Here is a 17,986-nt window from a genome sequence, read left to right on the forward strand (position 1 = left end):
AGTGGGCATTTTTGAAAACACAGCTCTTAAGTGACTGCCTTATGATGGCTGACATGGTGAAAGAGTTCAGAATAGACTCCGAAAGTCCTTGTGTCCAGTCACTTGCTTTCATCATTAAACCATACTATCTCCCACGACCAAGCACATTAAGAGACAGGAAGGGAGAGAGAGAAGAGGAAAGAGAGGGGGAAGGAATTTTCACAATGTTAAGATCCTGACTGCACCGTTTAATAGAAGAGGAAATTTGCTTTTGGCAACACTGGAGTTTAGGGTCCCTGGAACCTTTTTTTGTTCTTTAAAAAGCAGGCAGAAAATATAAAACACATCAGCACCTGTTTTTGTAAAAGCCACCAGAGTTTTTCATCTTTTGAGAGGTTGGTATTTTTAATAGGAAAGAAATGAGAATTAGCTGAGTTACTTAGAAACAAATCTCTAGTCTAGAGAGACGTTTTTGAAACATTAAAACAATGCATCATCTCATGTTGATCCTATGACCTTGGCACAATTGGGCAGGAAGACATGCTGTTATGAAATAGCTCTCTGCCCTTCCACAGGCACAACAAATATACAAATGAGGAAATATCTGTAACAAAAACTAGCAAAAATGTTGGGAAGGCAGCCTACTACATAACATAGATATGTGGTATGTTTCAAGATTCTTGCATTGCTGAGTTGCAGTGGAAGGAGGGGACACTGCAGATGGGTGTGAAAGCTCCCTGCTTCCTGTTGTCTTCATACTGTTCCTAATCCATAATGGTCACGGGAGCAAGCAAGAGACCATGACAACCAAGACCATTTGCCAATGCTAGAACTCTTAGGTGGGGCACTGTAACTTTCAGTTACTTCTTGGCTGTATAGTCACTTGTTAATTAAGGGAGGATGTGTTTGTATTTAACGCACAAATCTGGAAGTCAGAAGATCTAGACTCTTTACAACTCTGGCTCAGACTTGCTGTGGGCAAGTAATATACCTCTGTTTCTCAATCTGTAAAATGGTGCTAATCAGAGGTGAAAGTAAGCCAGTACGGCGTGCCGGTAAGAAAGAGGCCGCCGGTACAGGCTGGTACACAGCTGACGTTAAAGCGCTGCCATGGCAGTGCTATTAGCACTGTACTGGCAGGGCCACCAACTGATGGGCGGGGGGGGGGCAGTTACCCCAGGGCCTGGCGGTTTAAAAGGGCCCAGGGCTCCTGGCAGCGGCCGGAGCCTTGGGCCCTTTAAATTTCTCCCAGCCACCACTGCCGCTACCATGGCAGCCGAAAGAGCCCTGAGCAGCGCAGGCTGGGCAGCGCTGAAGGGCTGGCTGGGTGAGTCTGGCCCCAGCCCCGCCCCTTCCGCCCGAGGCTCTGCTCCTTCCGAGGGCCCAGAGCCACCACCCCACCTTCCCCAGGAGCCCAGCCGCCTTGCATACCAGTAAGTCCTTTAAGGTACTTTCACCCCTGGTGTTAATACCTACCTATTTCTCATGGGTGTCTGAGGCTCATTCATTGTCAATATTTACAGATTACTCTGATATCTTTAGATGGAAGATTGCACAGGAGCTTGATCCTACTCCACTGAAGTCACTGGGCATTTTGCCATTGATTTCAATGGGAAGAGGATCAAACCCTGGAAGAGCAAATTGCTACTATTACTCGGGTGACCAGACAGCAAATGTGAAAAATTGAGACGGAGCTTGGGGGAAATAGGAGCCTATATAAGAAAAAGACCCAAAAATCAGGACTGTCCCTTTAAAATCGGGACATCTGGTCACCCCAACTATTACTACTAAAGGGCTGCTAATGTGGTTAATGAAGTGTAAGCGCCTTCCTGATGTCTTGTTGCTGTTGCTTTGGTGCCCCCTAGTGGAATGTGTGTTGTACTGTTGGGCCCTGGAATAAGCACCTCATCCACAGGAGATAAACAGCTGCGAAAGGCATATAAAATTGGGAAGGAGGTACATTTATTTCACTTTGCTTTCAATTTTGTAATTTCTCTGAATGAGCCAGTGCCCCAATGGTAGAACCCTCATAGCCTCCTGTTGTGTTTAAAAACATGGTAGCTAACATTTTCAAAGATCACCTATTTTCCTAGTCTAAACAGGGTACCACAGTGAACTTCACCTCTGTGCAGAGAGCCTGCACTAGGATAATACACCACTTAAATCCCATATAAGCCTTAGAAACAGGATCAAAGGGGCACACAGTCCTTGTGTATGGCCCTCTGCACAAGGGTGGAGTTCACCTTTAAGAATAAGCATATTTTATAATTTTATCTGCAGTGCAGTTCTAGCAAAGGACATATGTTTACTGTATGCTGGAGAGATGTACAGTATTTAAGAGGGCTACCCTTAACACAGCACTATTCATAATGAGGAAAAAAGTTCACTAGGAAAGATTAACCCTTTCCTGGCCATGTTTTTAGAGAGATAAGCAAGTCCTCCTTTTAATGTTCAACATACCATTGGTGATACAGGATTTTTGCAGAATCTGCTTCATCCAGTCATACACAGTACTTTGTGCATTTGCCGTTGTCTTGTCATAGAGGTCCTTGAATACTGCTGATCTAAATGATAAAATGGCACATGCAAATAAACTGATAAGTGGAATTTCTTTTAATGGTATAGATTAGCAAACATGCATTTATAGCATCAGAATGAATGAAAACTAAATAGAAAATTGTATCTTGATGCCAGTATAGAGCCCCTATATCAAACTCTTTTTTAAAAAAAGTATATTTAATCAGAAGACAATAGAAATGATTGTTTTCATTGGGAAATAAATGGCTTACAAGTTTCTGAAAGTGTCTTGTGGAAGATCTTTAGGGAGGCTTCTAATGACATCAGGTTGGAGATAGCTCACTGACGACACCCGCAGAACTTGGCTTAGTATATCCACACATTCCATAGAGCTCAAAGCTGGAAAGCATTTCTCCAATGTAACAAGGAACAAAGTCCTATTTCCTCCTGGGCTTTGGAAAATTCTCTCCCTAATCCTGTCCAGATCAATAACAATATTTCCCAATTCCTGCAGGTATCCAAGAGTTAAGAGAATATATTTACTTTCATCATTAATTTAATATATATTTTAATTTGAGGCCTGAGAAAAAGAAGCATTGACACAATATTCCACTATTTCGAAATAGAGCAGCAATAAAATACTGTGGCTGATTGCATAACTGGAGATTATTCTTTTCTCCTATGGGCCAAAAATCAGCTTGAATATCTCAAGCAAAGTGAAAAGCAGAAAAAGGCTACTAATGGCTGGAGATTACCGAGTATTTGCCTGGATATGAGGGAAAATGTGAAGATTTGTGGCAACCTGTGCATAAAGTATGTATGTATGCAGATAGATAATCACCTTACCCTTCCTGCCCCCCAGAATGGATCTTTTCCACATGCCATATTTCTTGCAATGCCTACCCAAACATACGTCCTTCAGAAGACTGGACAAACACTTAAAAATATATTGATAGAGGGATGGACTAGAGCTAATAGGTCATTTTCCAGCTTAAATGTCTGTGGTTCAAAGACAGCACTTTCAGGACTGATGTTTCAGTGCTAGTTCTAGGGAGGGTGATTTGGCATCAGGATCAGTCCTGGAGGTACCTGTGAATACCATGTGAGAAAATGCCATTTGCAGCTCTGATTAATATTACTTACATAGCTCCCAAAGTGTTCTAGGCACTTACCTGTGCGCTCTGACAATGCAATCTGAATCACAACTGTCTCTGTCTGAATAAAACAGACTCTACAATACACTGATGTCTTATAGATTCGTAGATATTTAGGTCAGAAGGGACCATTATGATCATCTAGTCTGACCTCCTGCAGAACGCAGGCCACAGAATTTCACCCACCACTCCTGCAAAAAACCTCACACCTATATCTGTGCTATTGAAGTCCTCAAATCATAGTTTAAAGACTTCAAGGAGCAGAGAATCCTCCAGCAAGTGACCCGTGCCACATGCTACAGAGGAAGGCGAAAAACCTTGAGGGCCTCTTCCAATCTGCCCTGGAGGAAAATTCCTTCCCGACCCCAAATATGGCGATCAGCTAAACCCTGAGCATATGGGCAAGGTTCATCAGCCAGATACTACAGAAAATTCTTTCCTGGATAACTGGGATCCCACCCCATCTAATATCCCATCACAGGCCATTGGGCCTATTTACCATGAATATTTAATTACCAAAATCATGTTATCCAATCATACCATCTCCTCCATAAACTTATCGAGTTTAATCTTAAAGCCAGATAGATCTTTTGCCCCCACTGCTTCCCTTGGAAGGCTATCCAAAACTTCACTCCTCTGATGGTTAAAAACCTTCATCTAATTTCTAGTCTAAATTTCCTGGTGGCCAGTTTATATCCATTTGTTCTTGTGTCCACATTGGTACTGAGCTTAAATAATTCCTCTCCCTCTCCTGTATTTATCCCTCTGATATATTTATAGAGAGCAATCATATCTCCCCTCACCCTTCTTTTAGTTAGACTAAACAAGCCAAGCTCCTTGAGTCTCCTTTCATAAGACAAGTTTTCCATTCCTCGGATCATCCTAGTAGCCCTTTTCTGTACTTGTTCCAGTTTGAATTCATCCTTCTTAAACATGGGACACCAGAACTGCACACAGTATTCCAGGTGAGGTCTCACCAGTGCCTTGTATAACGGTACTAAAACCTCCTTATCCCTACTGGAAATACCTCTCCTGATGCACCCCAAGACCGCATTAGCTTTTTTCACGGCCATATCACATTGGCAGCTCATAGTCATCCTATGATCAACCAATACTCCAAGGTCCTTTTCCTCCTCCGTTACTTCTAATTGATGTGTCCCTAGCTTATAACTAAAATTCTTGTTATTAATCCCTAAATGCATGACCTTACACTTCTCACTATTAAATTTCATCCTATTACTATTACTCTTGTATTATTCGGGCACTCATCACATGTCTCCAGGGGAGTATCCTCCATTTTTCCTGGTTTGCTCTCCCCCATGTCCATGTCCTCCTATGTTGCAGGCCTTTCCTCCCATCACGGAAGACCCTCTCTTCCCTATCCATAAACACCATGTAATGGCCCTAGTCCTGCAAAATGATACATGTGGGTGGACCCCAAATGCCCATGTAAAACCCCACTGATTTCAACAAGACTCTGTGTGGGCGTAAGGGTCTCTTGCATGGATCAAATTACAGTATCAGGTCCTATATTGGTAGAACAGAGTGCTCTGTCCCCTACACAATTGTTTAGTGCACTGTTCTCATATTCCCACACCCAATCAACAAGGGATGTCAAACACCACCCCTGGGAATCTAATCCATGTCTGCTGTGTTACAGCGTGAAACATTCACAAAAACCTCCACAGTCTGGCCTTCTTTCCATTTCTATTTAAACATCAAAAGGCAGCTCTTACTTTTCATACAGTGAGTGCAAAGTGACTTACAAAATGGTTCTTTTTGCTCCTGAAGAGATATTTCGCTGCAGTTTGAAACTGCTGATGATTAATCTGTTGAAAATCTGACAGCAGCTGTTTGGGCTGGTATAAAAGGTTCTCCAGGTAGTTTTTTATAGACATCTGCAGACAGGAGGGGAATAATAATATACATATACACACCCCCACACCCTCTCCCTTAATCTTTTACTCCCGGAAACTCTCTATTTAAACGCTCCAGGCTGAAAGGATAGGAACTCACAAATTCTAACCCTGGGTCCGATGATGACTCCCTCTGTGCCAGAGTGTAAGTCATTTTACATCTACGCCTCAGTTTCTCCATTTGTAAAAAAAGGGCAATAATAATACTTATCTACTTTACAGTGGGCTGAGATGATTAATCCCTTAAATCATTTTGAAGATTAAGAATACTGAGCACTATTAATAATAATAATGCAAAACCAAAAGAAACATGCAACTGGATGGGAGGGAAAGTACATGCCAGGTCCTCAGTCAATGAGGCACATCACACCCCACCATTAGTGTACAAAGTCCTATGTGTTTTGGAACTCAGAGGGAACAGATAACATTAAGAGAAACCATTATAAGTGTGATTAGCACTGGCATCTCACCTTTACTCTTCCCTGGACTGGAGTAAGAATTAATACTACACTGAATTCCAACAAGACTATTTCAAAACTAGTTTGAAGTTGTAATTTTTTTGTTGTTTTCTTTGCTTAGGGTGGAAAACGATCCACATTTCAAACAAAATACATTTTACCATGCTTAGACTTCCTGGAGCAGAAGGTATTTGCAATCTCTAAGGCTGACTACACTGCTTGGAAGTGTTAATGAAGCTAATCAGTATAAATTGATTTTAAAATAATTAGAAACAGATGGGAGAAGCCTTCCTTATAAACAGAGCAATATGAGTGACATGATTATCTTTTCAGTTGCTAATGATATATTATGACTGAATATTACTAAAGCCATTTTTCCTGTACCTGTTACTGGAATACAGCTGGCTCTGTGTGCAATATAAATCCTTAAAATACTGTATCCTTCATACCCAATATGTACAAACTGCTTCACAGTTAGCCAATTGATTTACTAATAATTCCTAGAACAGATTCCTAAATATTTAATATCAATATAATCAGCTGAAGGCCTAACTCCAGATACAACTTTAACCAGAACTTCATCTGATGTAGATCTACATAGCTCTATTGACATCAGCTCAGGATCTCTAAATGCTCCCTACACTGATGATTACCTTACGCATTAAATCTTTTTTGTAACTTTTATTTCTACTTTAATTCATATCCTTTTATTTCTACTTAAAATCAATAACCCTTATGCCTGTGACTTTTCACAGTCATCTAAGACTACTTCAAACTTATATCATAGCTCTCCATGAAAGCCTAAAAAAATAAAATTAAAAGCAAAACCTTAATGTAACTCTCTATAGTTTTGGAAGAGCTATGATGATGAAATGGAGTCATGGGACACTGATTCATGTGCTTCTGAATGGCCATGGGCTTTTTGAGAAGGTTAAGAATGCAAATTGGACATTAGATGTTTTTTTATTATACAGGGGGGCCAAATTCAGATCCGGTGTAAATGGTGCAGCTCCACTGATGCTGATGACATTGCTCCAAGTCTGAACTTGGCCACCATCATTTGTAATGACTGTGGATAACGAATGGTGTGAACTTCCTGCACTACTTATGCTGCCACAAGAAGTTTTTTTTTTTCTAAACAAAACAGAGTTCGGTGAAGTCTTGAAAGGAGAGAGAGTTTTGTAGGAAATCTAGCATCCCACATTCCGTAGAAGTAATGCAAAGCACAGCCAGGCCTGAAGTATGGGTAGGGAAATCTTCTGTTTTATGGAGAAACATGGTGTGGCTAAGTTACTTGGCTAGCAGTTACCATACCAAACAGCGCATGCAAGCCCACAGTGCAAACATTCAGGCCCTGCCTTGCCTCCAAAAGAGGAGCAAAAGGACCCTTTTCTTTATTATTCGTGTCTTAGTTCTTTGCAAACTTCTGAAGGCTATAAAGCAAAGTACTCTATCCTCAATTTAATACTGACCTGCAGTATTATGCAGACTTATTGGTCAACTCTATAATTTAAGGTTTCAACTTAGACAACAGACGCTAGTTTTCTTAATATTTTCTCCCTCTCTCTTTAGTAAGAAAGTTTGGGCTCTTAAAAGGGTACTAACCTGTAGGCTGCTAATAGTAAATATAACATTCTGAGCATGGAAATATGCCATGATTTTTTTAGGCATATCTGTTGTCCATACATTAGTGCTACAGCAGAAAAAAAAAAGTAAAATACAGGTAAAATAATAAACTACTTTTGCTTACAAGAGAAAATAAATACGACAAACAAGTACTATTACCAATAAGATAGTGATGCAAGGATTTAGTTAATCTTTTTGCCAAAACAGATTTACACTTAAACCCATGATTACAGTGGAAAAAAAAGAACAAAGATAACTACCAAAAAGGTTTTGAAATACAGTAATGTAGCATGTATTTATTCCCAGCCTCATTCCATGTATATTTCTGTTTTGGTATGAGAAATTGTTTTATACTTGTTAAGAGGAATTAACAATTTTAATTGTATTTCTGAATCATAACAACTAGATGCACCTATTCAATGATTTGGTGGTTTAGAATTCTGTACGCAGAGCCTGTAATAATGCAGGTCACAGAGCTAATAGTGTATTTTCTGTACATAATATGTTAATGTTCGTGAACACTAAATATATATCCTTTGATTACACTTTTTTTTCCATAATGTTCTATTCTAGTGCATACACATATACTATCTACAGTACAGGATGTCATACATTACCCCTGAAAATGGAGTATATCAAGGAAAGCTAAACAAGAAAATAAAGCAAAAACAATTAATATGTTGCATGATATTTGAAAATGTTTTCAACACATAGGTAGGGACAGTTCTATACATTACCATGCAGATATTTTCCTGCTATTACTTCCTCCTAAAGGGCATAAACAACAAATACATGTAATAACACAAACATTTTTAGATTATATTACAGAATTTTGGAAGATGGATAAAATAAAAATACTCACCGCAGCTTTTTGTAATAATGGAGGCAAATCTGTAAGAGATTATCCAATTACTAAAATTTGATTCAACAGCCTTTTAAAATAAGAAAGTATAAACATAAAATAAATGCATCATAAGTAAGCTAATTTAAAGAAAAGCTGCTTTGATCAAATGTACCTACAGCGGATGTATAGTGCTAATAAAAGTTGCTTAATGAAAGGTCTTTGCTTTTAAACAAAACTTTTATTTATTTATTTATTTGGCCAAATTCTCAGCTAGTATAACTCATGGAGTTATGCCAGCAGAGAAACAGACCCCATATTTCTCAATTGTACTTAATCTATTTTACTACATATAGCATTTTCAATACACAAAACACTCTTTCCTCTACACAAAATTTCTGATCTTACCTTTATCAGACTTCTGACCACTTGTAGTCCCTGCATGATTCATTAATATCAATAAGAAACATATCTTCAGATTTTTGGACATTTCTTCTACTGTTTATTAGAGTCAGAAGATATTTGGATTGCAAAAGAAAATAAAAAGACAATGTCAAAAGACAATATTTATCCTAAAGATTCAGCTATAAATTAAAGATGGCTCTGCGATGCAAAATTCAGATTGAGATCATAACTTCTGTGAGATTCAGGACTGTTTGGACCATGGATTTTAGTTTAGACTTCTCTACAGCATAATAATAAATAAAATAAAAATAATAATAATATCCCCCAAACTTGATGTGTGCACAGTCCGTCTTACTTCCCTTGTATTCGGCAGTTCTTTTAATTTTACTCTCTGTGGTATACATTATAAACAATATTCCAGCTAAAGGATTAACCCAGTTTAGTAAAAAGGAAATATGCATCTTTCTTTGAAATTATGTAATATTTTTATTTATTCTTTTTAAAGCTATGGAAAAGTAAAGAGAGGCATATTGATGTAATTAGGCTCCCAAATAAAAATGAGAATGTATCAGTCCTATAACACTTCCCTAGAACAAAATGAGCAATAAAAATGTGTAAAAAGAGCCTAAGCCTGTTGCTAGCATTAGAAAGTTGGACTGTCCTGATGGTTACTCCAATATCCCCACAGGATCTTTGTATTCACACAATCCCCCAGTATGGAAGCCCTTCACAGCACTTGCTGATCCCATTCCAGTGAGAGATGCTCCAGGCAGGGCAGGGCGCGGTTCATGGATCACAGGGAGACCGTTGCTGCAAGTATGAGGAGGCAGGTGCTTTCCTTTCCTCAGACATCCAATGTCATCAGTCTTCTAGCAGGAGGGTTAGCTTGCATCATAACTAGGGGAACATCTTAGCTACCACAGGGCTCTGCTTGACAGGTAAGTTAGGTAACAACTTCTGGAAATGGTGTCTATGCAAACGGAAACATGCAACTTCACTGTCACACACTGATTCTGAGTCTCTGGATAATGATGATGATTTGTATTATGCTAGTGCCTAGGAGCCCTAGGTACGGGCCAGGACCCCTTGTGGGGGAAGGGTGGGAACCCATTTATTCACCACCAGTTGGGATACACTGAGCAAAATGTACATACTTTGCTATGCGTACACTATCCCTAAGGCACAGGGCTCCATGACACAAAGATTATTTGAAAGACCAAGTGGCTCAGGGGCCAGGTAATGGAAAATAGACTTTCCCTGCTATAGCACTGGTTCCTAATGCAGCCAAGACTGATAGTGACCCAAAAATCATCCTATGTGAAATTGGTTTGCTGATCTTAGTCCAGTTCCCAAGGGACATTTATCCACATCACAACCATTAGCACCCTCATCAGCAATCTCAACACCAAGACCAAGGAGTGAAAGGGAACAGTGACTGAACTATCCTCTCGCCTACACACATAGTACCTCCAGATCAAAGTAGGAACATATTCATTGAGCAATGTGGGGAAGCCTGTTCTCTGGAGAATCAGAGGATTTTCTTCTCCAGGACTCTCAATCTGGCACCTAGCCCAAGCACTAACTTGACCTTCCCAATAGCTAAAAGAAAAGAATGAATGAAAAACATAACTCTGTTTGAGATGTTAAACGGTGCCCTCTCCTATAGACTGAATCTTAAAATAAAGATCCGTTTATTATTTTAAAAGTAATAATACAGATGATCATGCACACTGGACCATCTGGCACCTAACTTTGCGAGAGATCATTGTGTGGGTTTGCCTGCCTTGTTTCTGGTTAATGCTATAGGGTGACATTTTAGCTGCATGCACGTTCAATCACCCTGTCCATTTTTATTATAACAGAATTTGGACACATTGTCTTTTCTTCTGCGTTAAATTCACTGTTGCAAATGGTATTCGGATTCTGAAATTAGATGTTTATCTCTTTACTAAATTGCATGCTTCTACATTTTCATTTCTTTACATAGTGTGTATGTGCAAAGATTTATAATATTCTGTTACCATAACAAGTTTCCAGTTGCCTTCTACAAATGCCTCTATTAACTCTGTAACATGGATTATAAAATTAACAATGAACCAAACTTTTGGATGATGAAAGATTTTAAACATTTGGTTTTGAGAAGTTGCAGTCTCATGAGTCCTGTTCATTCTGGACAGACTAAAAAGCTCTGTGCACTTCCCTTTCAGCTATTCCATTCGGAGTTCTACAGGGCACCTGTCTCATTCAAACGTATCCAATTTCCCAGACAATGAACTTTCTTGTGTTAGTTTCTGCATTTGCCCTATTAATTTGGCAGTAAGGTTTAGAATTACACTGCACAGTTTAACAAATCATTCCACCACCTTTCTCAATCCTGATTTAGTCGTTCAAACTAACTTGATCTGATGTGTATGATTTTGTTTTAATTAAAGCATATTCAGTAAACCTATAACGTGATGAAGTGCTTAGGAGGCTGAACTGAACTGGACAACTAACAGTTGCATGAGAAAACACTGCCATTAAATGGCCTTATTTAATAACAGTTTGTAGTGTTCTGCTAAACACTGAAACTATCAAACAAAAATCAGTCAAAAAGAGTTCATCTTAAATTGTAAGCAGTTTTTTTATTTTATGGCTATGCCATTCCCGCCTTCCAAGTGATGACATGCAAGAAAGCTGCAGAATGTGTTTTGTCTTCAGATCTAGAATGCTTCCTTTTCATGATTTTGTTACAGGGACCTGCCATTGTCTTTATTTGCCCTTTTTATTCCAAATGGCAGTGTTGAGACATTCCTGACTTTTTATCACAGTATTATTTGACTCAGTGCCCTACTGAAGCCTAATTGCTTTGTGTTAGGTCAGTGTTACCTCAGATAGCTATTCTCAATACTCACAGGCATGATTACTGATACAGAAACACAATGATAACACCTTTCATCCAAATTCTCCAAACCAGCGGCTCTGAATCTTTTCAGACTAGTCCTTTAACACTTAAAAACTACTTGCTTCCAAAATCAAACATCAAAATACAAGTGTCACAGCACATTACTGAAAAATTGCTTACTTTCTCATTTTTACCATATAATTATAAACTAAATCAATTGGAATACAAATATTGCACTTACATTTCAGTGTACAGTATATAGAGCAGTGTAAACAAGTCATTGTCAGTATGAAATTTTAGTTTGTACTGACTTTGCTAGTGCTTTTTATGTAGCTTGTAAAACTAGGCAAACATCTAGATGTGCTGATGGACCCCCAGAAGACCTCCGCTGCAAGCCCGCAGTGGTACACCTACCCCTACTTGAGACTCACTCATCCAAACGGTTCAGCAATCTTTGCAAACTATTACCAGCGGCAGCTACTATATAGAGGGGTCACTACAGGACCCAGCCGGGAACACAGCGGCATCTAAACAGTGCATGGCCGCACCACCCAGCAGGGTGGGGATGAAACTGAAGAAACACCTTGCTTATCTGACTGATCTGAGAGGGGATGATTATTAATTATCATTAAGGACGGCCGAATACGGTTACCCAACTGGACTTTAGCCAGAATCCCAGCCTGAACACAACCGGAGACAGGTGCCCCAAACCTGGGCATGTTCCCGTATGTGAAGACGCTCCCTCACCCCTCAACGCGTCGCTACGAACTTTCCCCACCTCCCCCACCAGAGGATCCCAGTAGCACCGGGTCGCCGTCGCCAGCCGAGGAACTTCCAACGTCCTGGCTTCCCTCCCGCGCTGAGGGCCCCAGTGCCAGCCCCGGCTGACCGGCCCCTCTGGCGGGGGCGCCTCGGAAAGGAGCGTGGGGCGAGGGCGGGACGTGGGCTGGACGGCGGAGGAGGGTGGAGACGGGAGGCTGAGTGGGGAGGGGAACGGAGAGGCGAGGGGCGGGCGGAGGAGGGAGGGAGTTGGCGCCAATGGGTCTCTCCCAGGGGATCCCCTGGCAGCCTCCGCCGGCCCCTTGACCTGCTACTGCGGCGGGCGGCTCCGCCGCACTGGGCGCCCCCCGGGGAGGACACGGACGCGGGGCTCGCCCAGGAGGGCAGGGAGGCGGCGGCCTCCCGGAGATGGCGGGAGCCAGGGCGCTCTGCTGCAGCCTGGCGGGCCGGGGGCTGGCGCCGGCTCCCTCGCAGGGAGCCCTGCCCGGCTCGCCGTGTCCGTGACCTGCACCGGGGCCCTCCGCTGTTCCTCGGAGCGGGGGACCTCGGGCTACTCAGCGGCGGCTGGGCTGCTTTTTCCCGTTCACAGCTTTTTCTCTTGTTCTAACCCGTTTTAATTTGCTCCCCAAACCATTCCATAAAAACCCTTATTTGAACACGAACCAAAAATGAAGAGGTAGACAGAATGATAATCTATTATACAGTGCCTTTTGTCCCGAAGGATCCCAAAGCAATTTAGAAGCCGAGGGCCTCCCTGTTTGTTTATTACACGTTAAGGGCGACACTTTCACATCATTAATATATATAAAAGCAGCTTGCTAGTTTTAACTTTACCAATATTCGCACCCCAAAATGTACACAACCCCCTTTACTCTGCCAAAATTTAAACAGCAGATGCTTTGCTAAAAGCTAAATACTGTGTGGTGTAGCTATAGCCTTACAAAAGACTTCATTACTGTTACAAAACATTTGCTACTCCATAGAAAAAATTAATAGCCATTAAGGTTGTATAATGAAACCTTTCCAACACGGAAGGTACAAAAGGGAAGGTAATGAACAATTACATAAAGATTACAAAGGTGGCCTGAAATGTCTAGAAACTGCTTAAGATTCCCAATCGCTAATTGAGTTTGTTTAGACTTAAAAACCAACAACAAAAGACACTAGATAAGTCAGTACAGTAGAACCTCAGCGTAATGAGCACCAGAGTTAGGAACTGATCTAACCACCCATCTCATTTGGAACGAAAGTACAAATCAGACAGCAGCAGAGAAAAGAGGGGAAAAAAGGCAAATACTGTGTAGTACTGTGTTAAAGGTAAACTAACAAAAAAGGGAAAGTTTAAAAAAAGATTTGACAAGGTAAGGAAACTATTTCTGTGCCTTTTTCATTTAAATTAAGATGGTTAACAGCAGCATTTTTCTTCTGCATAATCAAGTTTCAAAGCTGTATTAAGTCAATGTTCATTTGTCCTCTTTTGAAAGAACAACCATAACGTTTAATTCAGAGTTACGAACAACCTCCATTCTCCAGGTGTTCCTAACTCTGAGGTTCTACTTGTTCTTTTACTTACTTGCTAATATCGGAGTTCTGAGCTCTGTGTTCTCTCACAAGAGTTAGACACACCATTTGCAGCAGAAGGCATGCAGCTGCTGTATCTGTATTTGGTGTTGGGGAAGCAGCTAATGGGGAAGCAGCTAATTGCTGCAATGAAATACAAAATCCTAAATGCCTGAACTTGGCTTAGTAGATGGCTAGCCTTTTTGTTCACCTTTTATTATAGTCAAGAATTGTGCCAAGTTAGTGAGAACTTTTAATTGTCTTATTTGAGAGGTCACATTTTTCACCAATGCTGCTCTCAAAATTAGATGTTCAAGAAGTAAGATCACTATAGTTCTAGAACCATTAAATAATGACCTAGGAGGTGAAAGGCTGCTGCCTCTCATTATCCAGCCTCTGAACTGTGCAATCCTCCACTAGCTCTTTTCCTAGCACACAATATACTTTAAACTGCAATTTTTCATATTTGAAAAAAAAACAACTCTACTTAACTAGCATTTCAAACAAAGCTCAGATAATCCTCCTCTGAGGCATTCTGATGTGGCAGTTCTGGTCTCAACCAGCAATGAAAACATGGCTCTGAAAAACAGACAAATCTGTTTTTACTATATTATACTATATATACTATATTACAGTGCAGCTACCAGTCAGAGCCAGAAGTCCCATGTACCTTAGAAACAAAAGTTTCCTTTTGATACAATTACATATTTTAGGGGTATTGTATCAGGTTTATTAAAATTAGTATTATACAACTCAAACTGGATACCATCAGATTAGGCCTGAATAAAGACTGGGAGTGGTTGGGTCATTACAAAGCCTAAACCTAATTTCCCCAATAGTAATTTCTCCCTACTATTTCTCACACCTTCAAATTACCTGTCTGTAATGGGCCACTCATTACCACTTCAAAAGTTATTTTTCCTCCCTTGGTATCCTGCTGTTAATTGATTTATCTCATTAGATGGACCTCAAACTTGGTAAGGCAACCCCCATCCTTTCATGTAATTTATGCCTGCTCCTATATTTTCTACTTCATGCATCTGATGAAGTGGGTTCTAGCCCACAAAAGCTTATGCCCAAATAAATTTGTTAGTCTTTAAGGTGCCACAAGGATGCCTTGTTGTTTTTACAACTCAATATATAGTCTTCCTATATGTCAATCAGATTCCAGATGATTAGGAATATTAATGAGTACAATCTATATAGTTCATTATCCAAACTATTCTTTCCCACATAAATGATATTAGGGCAACATAATCCAGTTTCAGCAAATGGGGGCTTTCAAATCAGACGTTTGGATAAATGAGTTTCTACTGTAGGTGAGATTTTGCCTTGTGCAGTTAAGATGATCTGTGGCCACCAGGAACCAGTTTCTAGGGCCAGATTTTAAAAGGTGTTTAGGTACCTCAAGGTGCAGATAGGTGCCTAACGATGCAGAATTTTGACATGTAACTCCTACAGGTACCTAACTTCCTTAAAAAATCTGGTCCTAAATCAAATAAAACAGCTTAGTTTTTATTTCAGCTTTCTCCAGGCAGGGTGTGAAACCTGAGATGGCAGATGTTCGGTGAGTCAGTTTTAATGGCTTGAAACTTCAAAATCCTTTTATTGCTAAAGTAACTAACTTTATTTATAAATAAGTTTAATGTAAAATCAACCTGAACTGTAGAAATCCAAAACACACAATGCTTGAGAACAAAGAGGAAGCTGGCAGAATAGGCATCTTCAAACTGTGGCCTGCATTAGATCCAATAGTGACATAGGACAAGACTGTACCCAGACCCTGCCTGGCTGCAAGGAGCCACTTCTATCGTCTGCAGTGTCAGTGATGTCGGTGTCAGTCCTTGTATCCTTAGACTGAGATTTTGTGAGTTACCTGAAAAATTTAGACACCCAATTTCTGTTAATGAAAATCCCTAGGTGGTGTTGAACATCTCAGCTTTGAAGTGGAAAGACTTTATAGAGCTGGTGTCACTATCTTCTCCAGCGGGGATAGGGAGAAGAGCCATGGTCCCACCCTGGTCAGCACAAGCGGCCAGGGACTACACCTTCTTCAGGGGTGCCACACCAGCTATGCCCCTCCAGTGCTCCTTAGACTCAGGGAAGCATTATTGCTACTGCAGGTACAGTGCTTTCCAGAGCTCTTGCCAGGGTGGCTGGATATCTACACCTCCCTATCAAGAAGCTATGTCTACATGCCACGATCTAGTTCAGAGACTCTTCCAATTTATACAGCCAGCATGTCAAAGACAGCAACTGGGAAGAGCTTCTATGTAAAAAAAAAAAAAAGCTGGAGCTGATCCCTTCTTGGGCAGATTAAATTAAAATTTCAGTGAAACTCCCTGGAAGGGGAAGATTAAACTGTTTAATTTAAACTAAATGTTCAATCAAGCATGTGGAAGACTCCAAACAGACACCATAACAATGTTGCAGGGAAGGTAATTATCCTAGCATAAGTGTGTGTATATGGAAGTGGTGATGGAGGATCTCAGGTGAAAATTCCTACCTTAGTTCTTGAGTTGGAATTCTTTGGAGAAAATTTGCTCAACCTGTGGAAGTCTGTCATATCCATCAGTTTAAGGAACAGCTTTCATAAGTCCTGACTAACCCTCCTTTGCTGAAAATTGGTGTGTGCAAAAGCAAGGAGGATTTATGAGAGAGGAACATGGAAGAACCCCTCCAAAAATGATTTTTTAATATTTGATTATATTAGTCTTCTACACAATAGTTAAATGCTTTTAAAGGAATTCAGTTGTACTGCTACAAGGTTCTTTTCTCTATATACGTAACAGTTTGTGCAAACAAGCATGGCTATGTTTACATAAATGAACACAAAAATTAATGCAAAGGTCATCTCAAAAAAAGTTTATTAGCATGATTAAAAAGATGTGTTGAAGAATGACAGTCAGAGATAAAATAACTTCTTAACATGGAAGAATATCCATTCCAACTCTATATTCAACAATGTTCTGAACTGAATGGACAGCTGTATTGCCAATTTTCACTTGATATCTTAAAGAACAATCCATACTGTGTATCGGTTCATGTATCATCATAACTACTGCTTTTGTCTGGTTATGATCCCTACTGCAGTTAAGTATAAAAAATATCTTCCATTAATGTTGGAATGCAGACTGCATTGTTGGGCTAACAGTTGGTAAAAATTCTCAACTGAAGAGTCTGTTTTAAAAAAACTGTCCTTTTTAAAGATACTACAAAGAAATACATTAGTATTTTGGCCTTTAAAATTCTTACATGATATTTATTTAGAATGGCAATCCCAAAATTCCCTCCCATTAAGTAATCATAAATCAGACACCTCTATCAGAGGCTGCTTCTTGGGTTTGACTCTGGAGACTTCTACTTCGTATACGCTTACATGGGCTTGAGGACGAAGACAGCATCATCTAATACATAGTAGTCATTATACATATCACCTTCACATAAGTATGGCAGTCTGGTGAAAGCCTCTATGGCAAAACCAGCTTTTCTGAAAACTTCTGGCAGGCTATTCACCTGTTCTTCCCAAGTCTGCCCCTTGATTTCCAAAACTTCTGAGGGTTTTTCCCACTTGCCACCTACTGAGAAAACAAAACAATTGTATTTAAATTTTAAAAGGATCCTTTTCAATGTATGGCAGTCTCTTAAAGAAAGCATGCTATGCTGCTTACATTCCATTTCGGACTTTATGATCCATATTACCCAACACATGGTGGGTAGAGCATTTTCCAGGTCTACCTGAAGACCACAATATTCAGGGGTCTTGTTTGAGTATAGAGAGGGTTGCCACCCCCAAAGCTCAGATTTTTTTAAATCCTCTACTAATAGTTCTATGTGCAGGCCCACTTGACCAAATAACTATTTGA

The 17,986-nt window shown here is 40.2% G+C and overlaps 2 protein-coding genes across 4 annotated transcripts in view; both read right to left on the reverse strand.

Moving 5' to 3' along the window:
- Positions 1-8,981, reverse strand: part of OTOA (otoancorin) — a 55,373-nt gene extending 46,392 nt beyond the window's left edge. Inside the window, exons 1-8 of the mRNA XM_077828306.1 lie at positions 8,900-8,981; positions 8,513-8,541; positions 8,388-8,418; positions 8,268-8,295; positions 7,630-7,717; positions 5,417-5,548; positions 2,769-3,004; positions 2,440-2,543 (exon numbers count right to left, since the gene is read on the reverse strand). Of these exons, the coding sequence (XP_077684432.1) occupies positions 2,440-2,543; positions 2,769-3,004; positions 5,417-5,548; positions 7,630-7,717; positions 8,268-8,295; positions 8,388-8,418; positions 8,513-8,541; positions 8,900-8,981 (730 nt within the window). The remainder of the gene's footprint in view (positions 1-2,439; positions 2,544-2,768; positions 3,005-5,416; positions 5,549-7,629; positions 7,718-8,267; positions 8,296-8,387; positions 8,419-8,512; positions 8,542-8,899) is intronic.
- A 7,989-nt stretch (positions 8,982-16,970) lies between these two features.
- The window catches only part of METTL9 (methyltransferase 9, His-X-His N1(pi)-histidine), a 39,953-nt gene continuing 38,937 nt past the window's right edge, over positions 16,971-17,986 (reverse strand). For 2 of the 3 annotated variants that reach the window (XM_077828482.1, XM_077828485.1), the window contains exon 5: positions 16,971-17,701. In XM_077828482.1, the coding sequence (XP_077684608.1) occupies positions 17,496-17,701 (206 nt within the window). In that variant the 3' untranslated portion in view covers positions 16,971-17,495. The remainder of the gene's footprint in view (positions 17,702-17,986) is intronic. The other variant, XM_077828483.1, reaches the window with a different exon arrangement.

Source organism: Eretmochelys imbricata, chromosome 10 (genome assembly GCF_965152235.1).
Source record: "Eretmochelys imbricata isolate rEreImb1 chromosome 10, rEreImb1.hap1, whole genome shotgun sequence".
NCBI lineage: Eukaryota > Metazoa > Chordata > Testudines > Cheloniidae > Eretmochelys > Eretmochelys imbricata.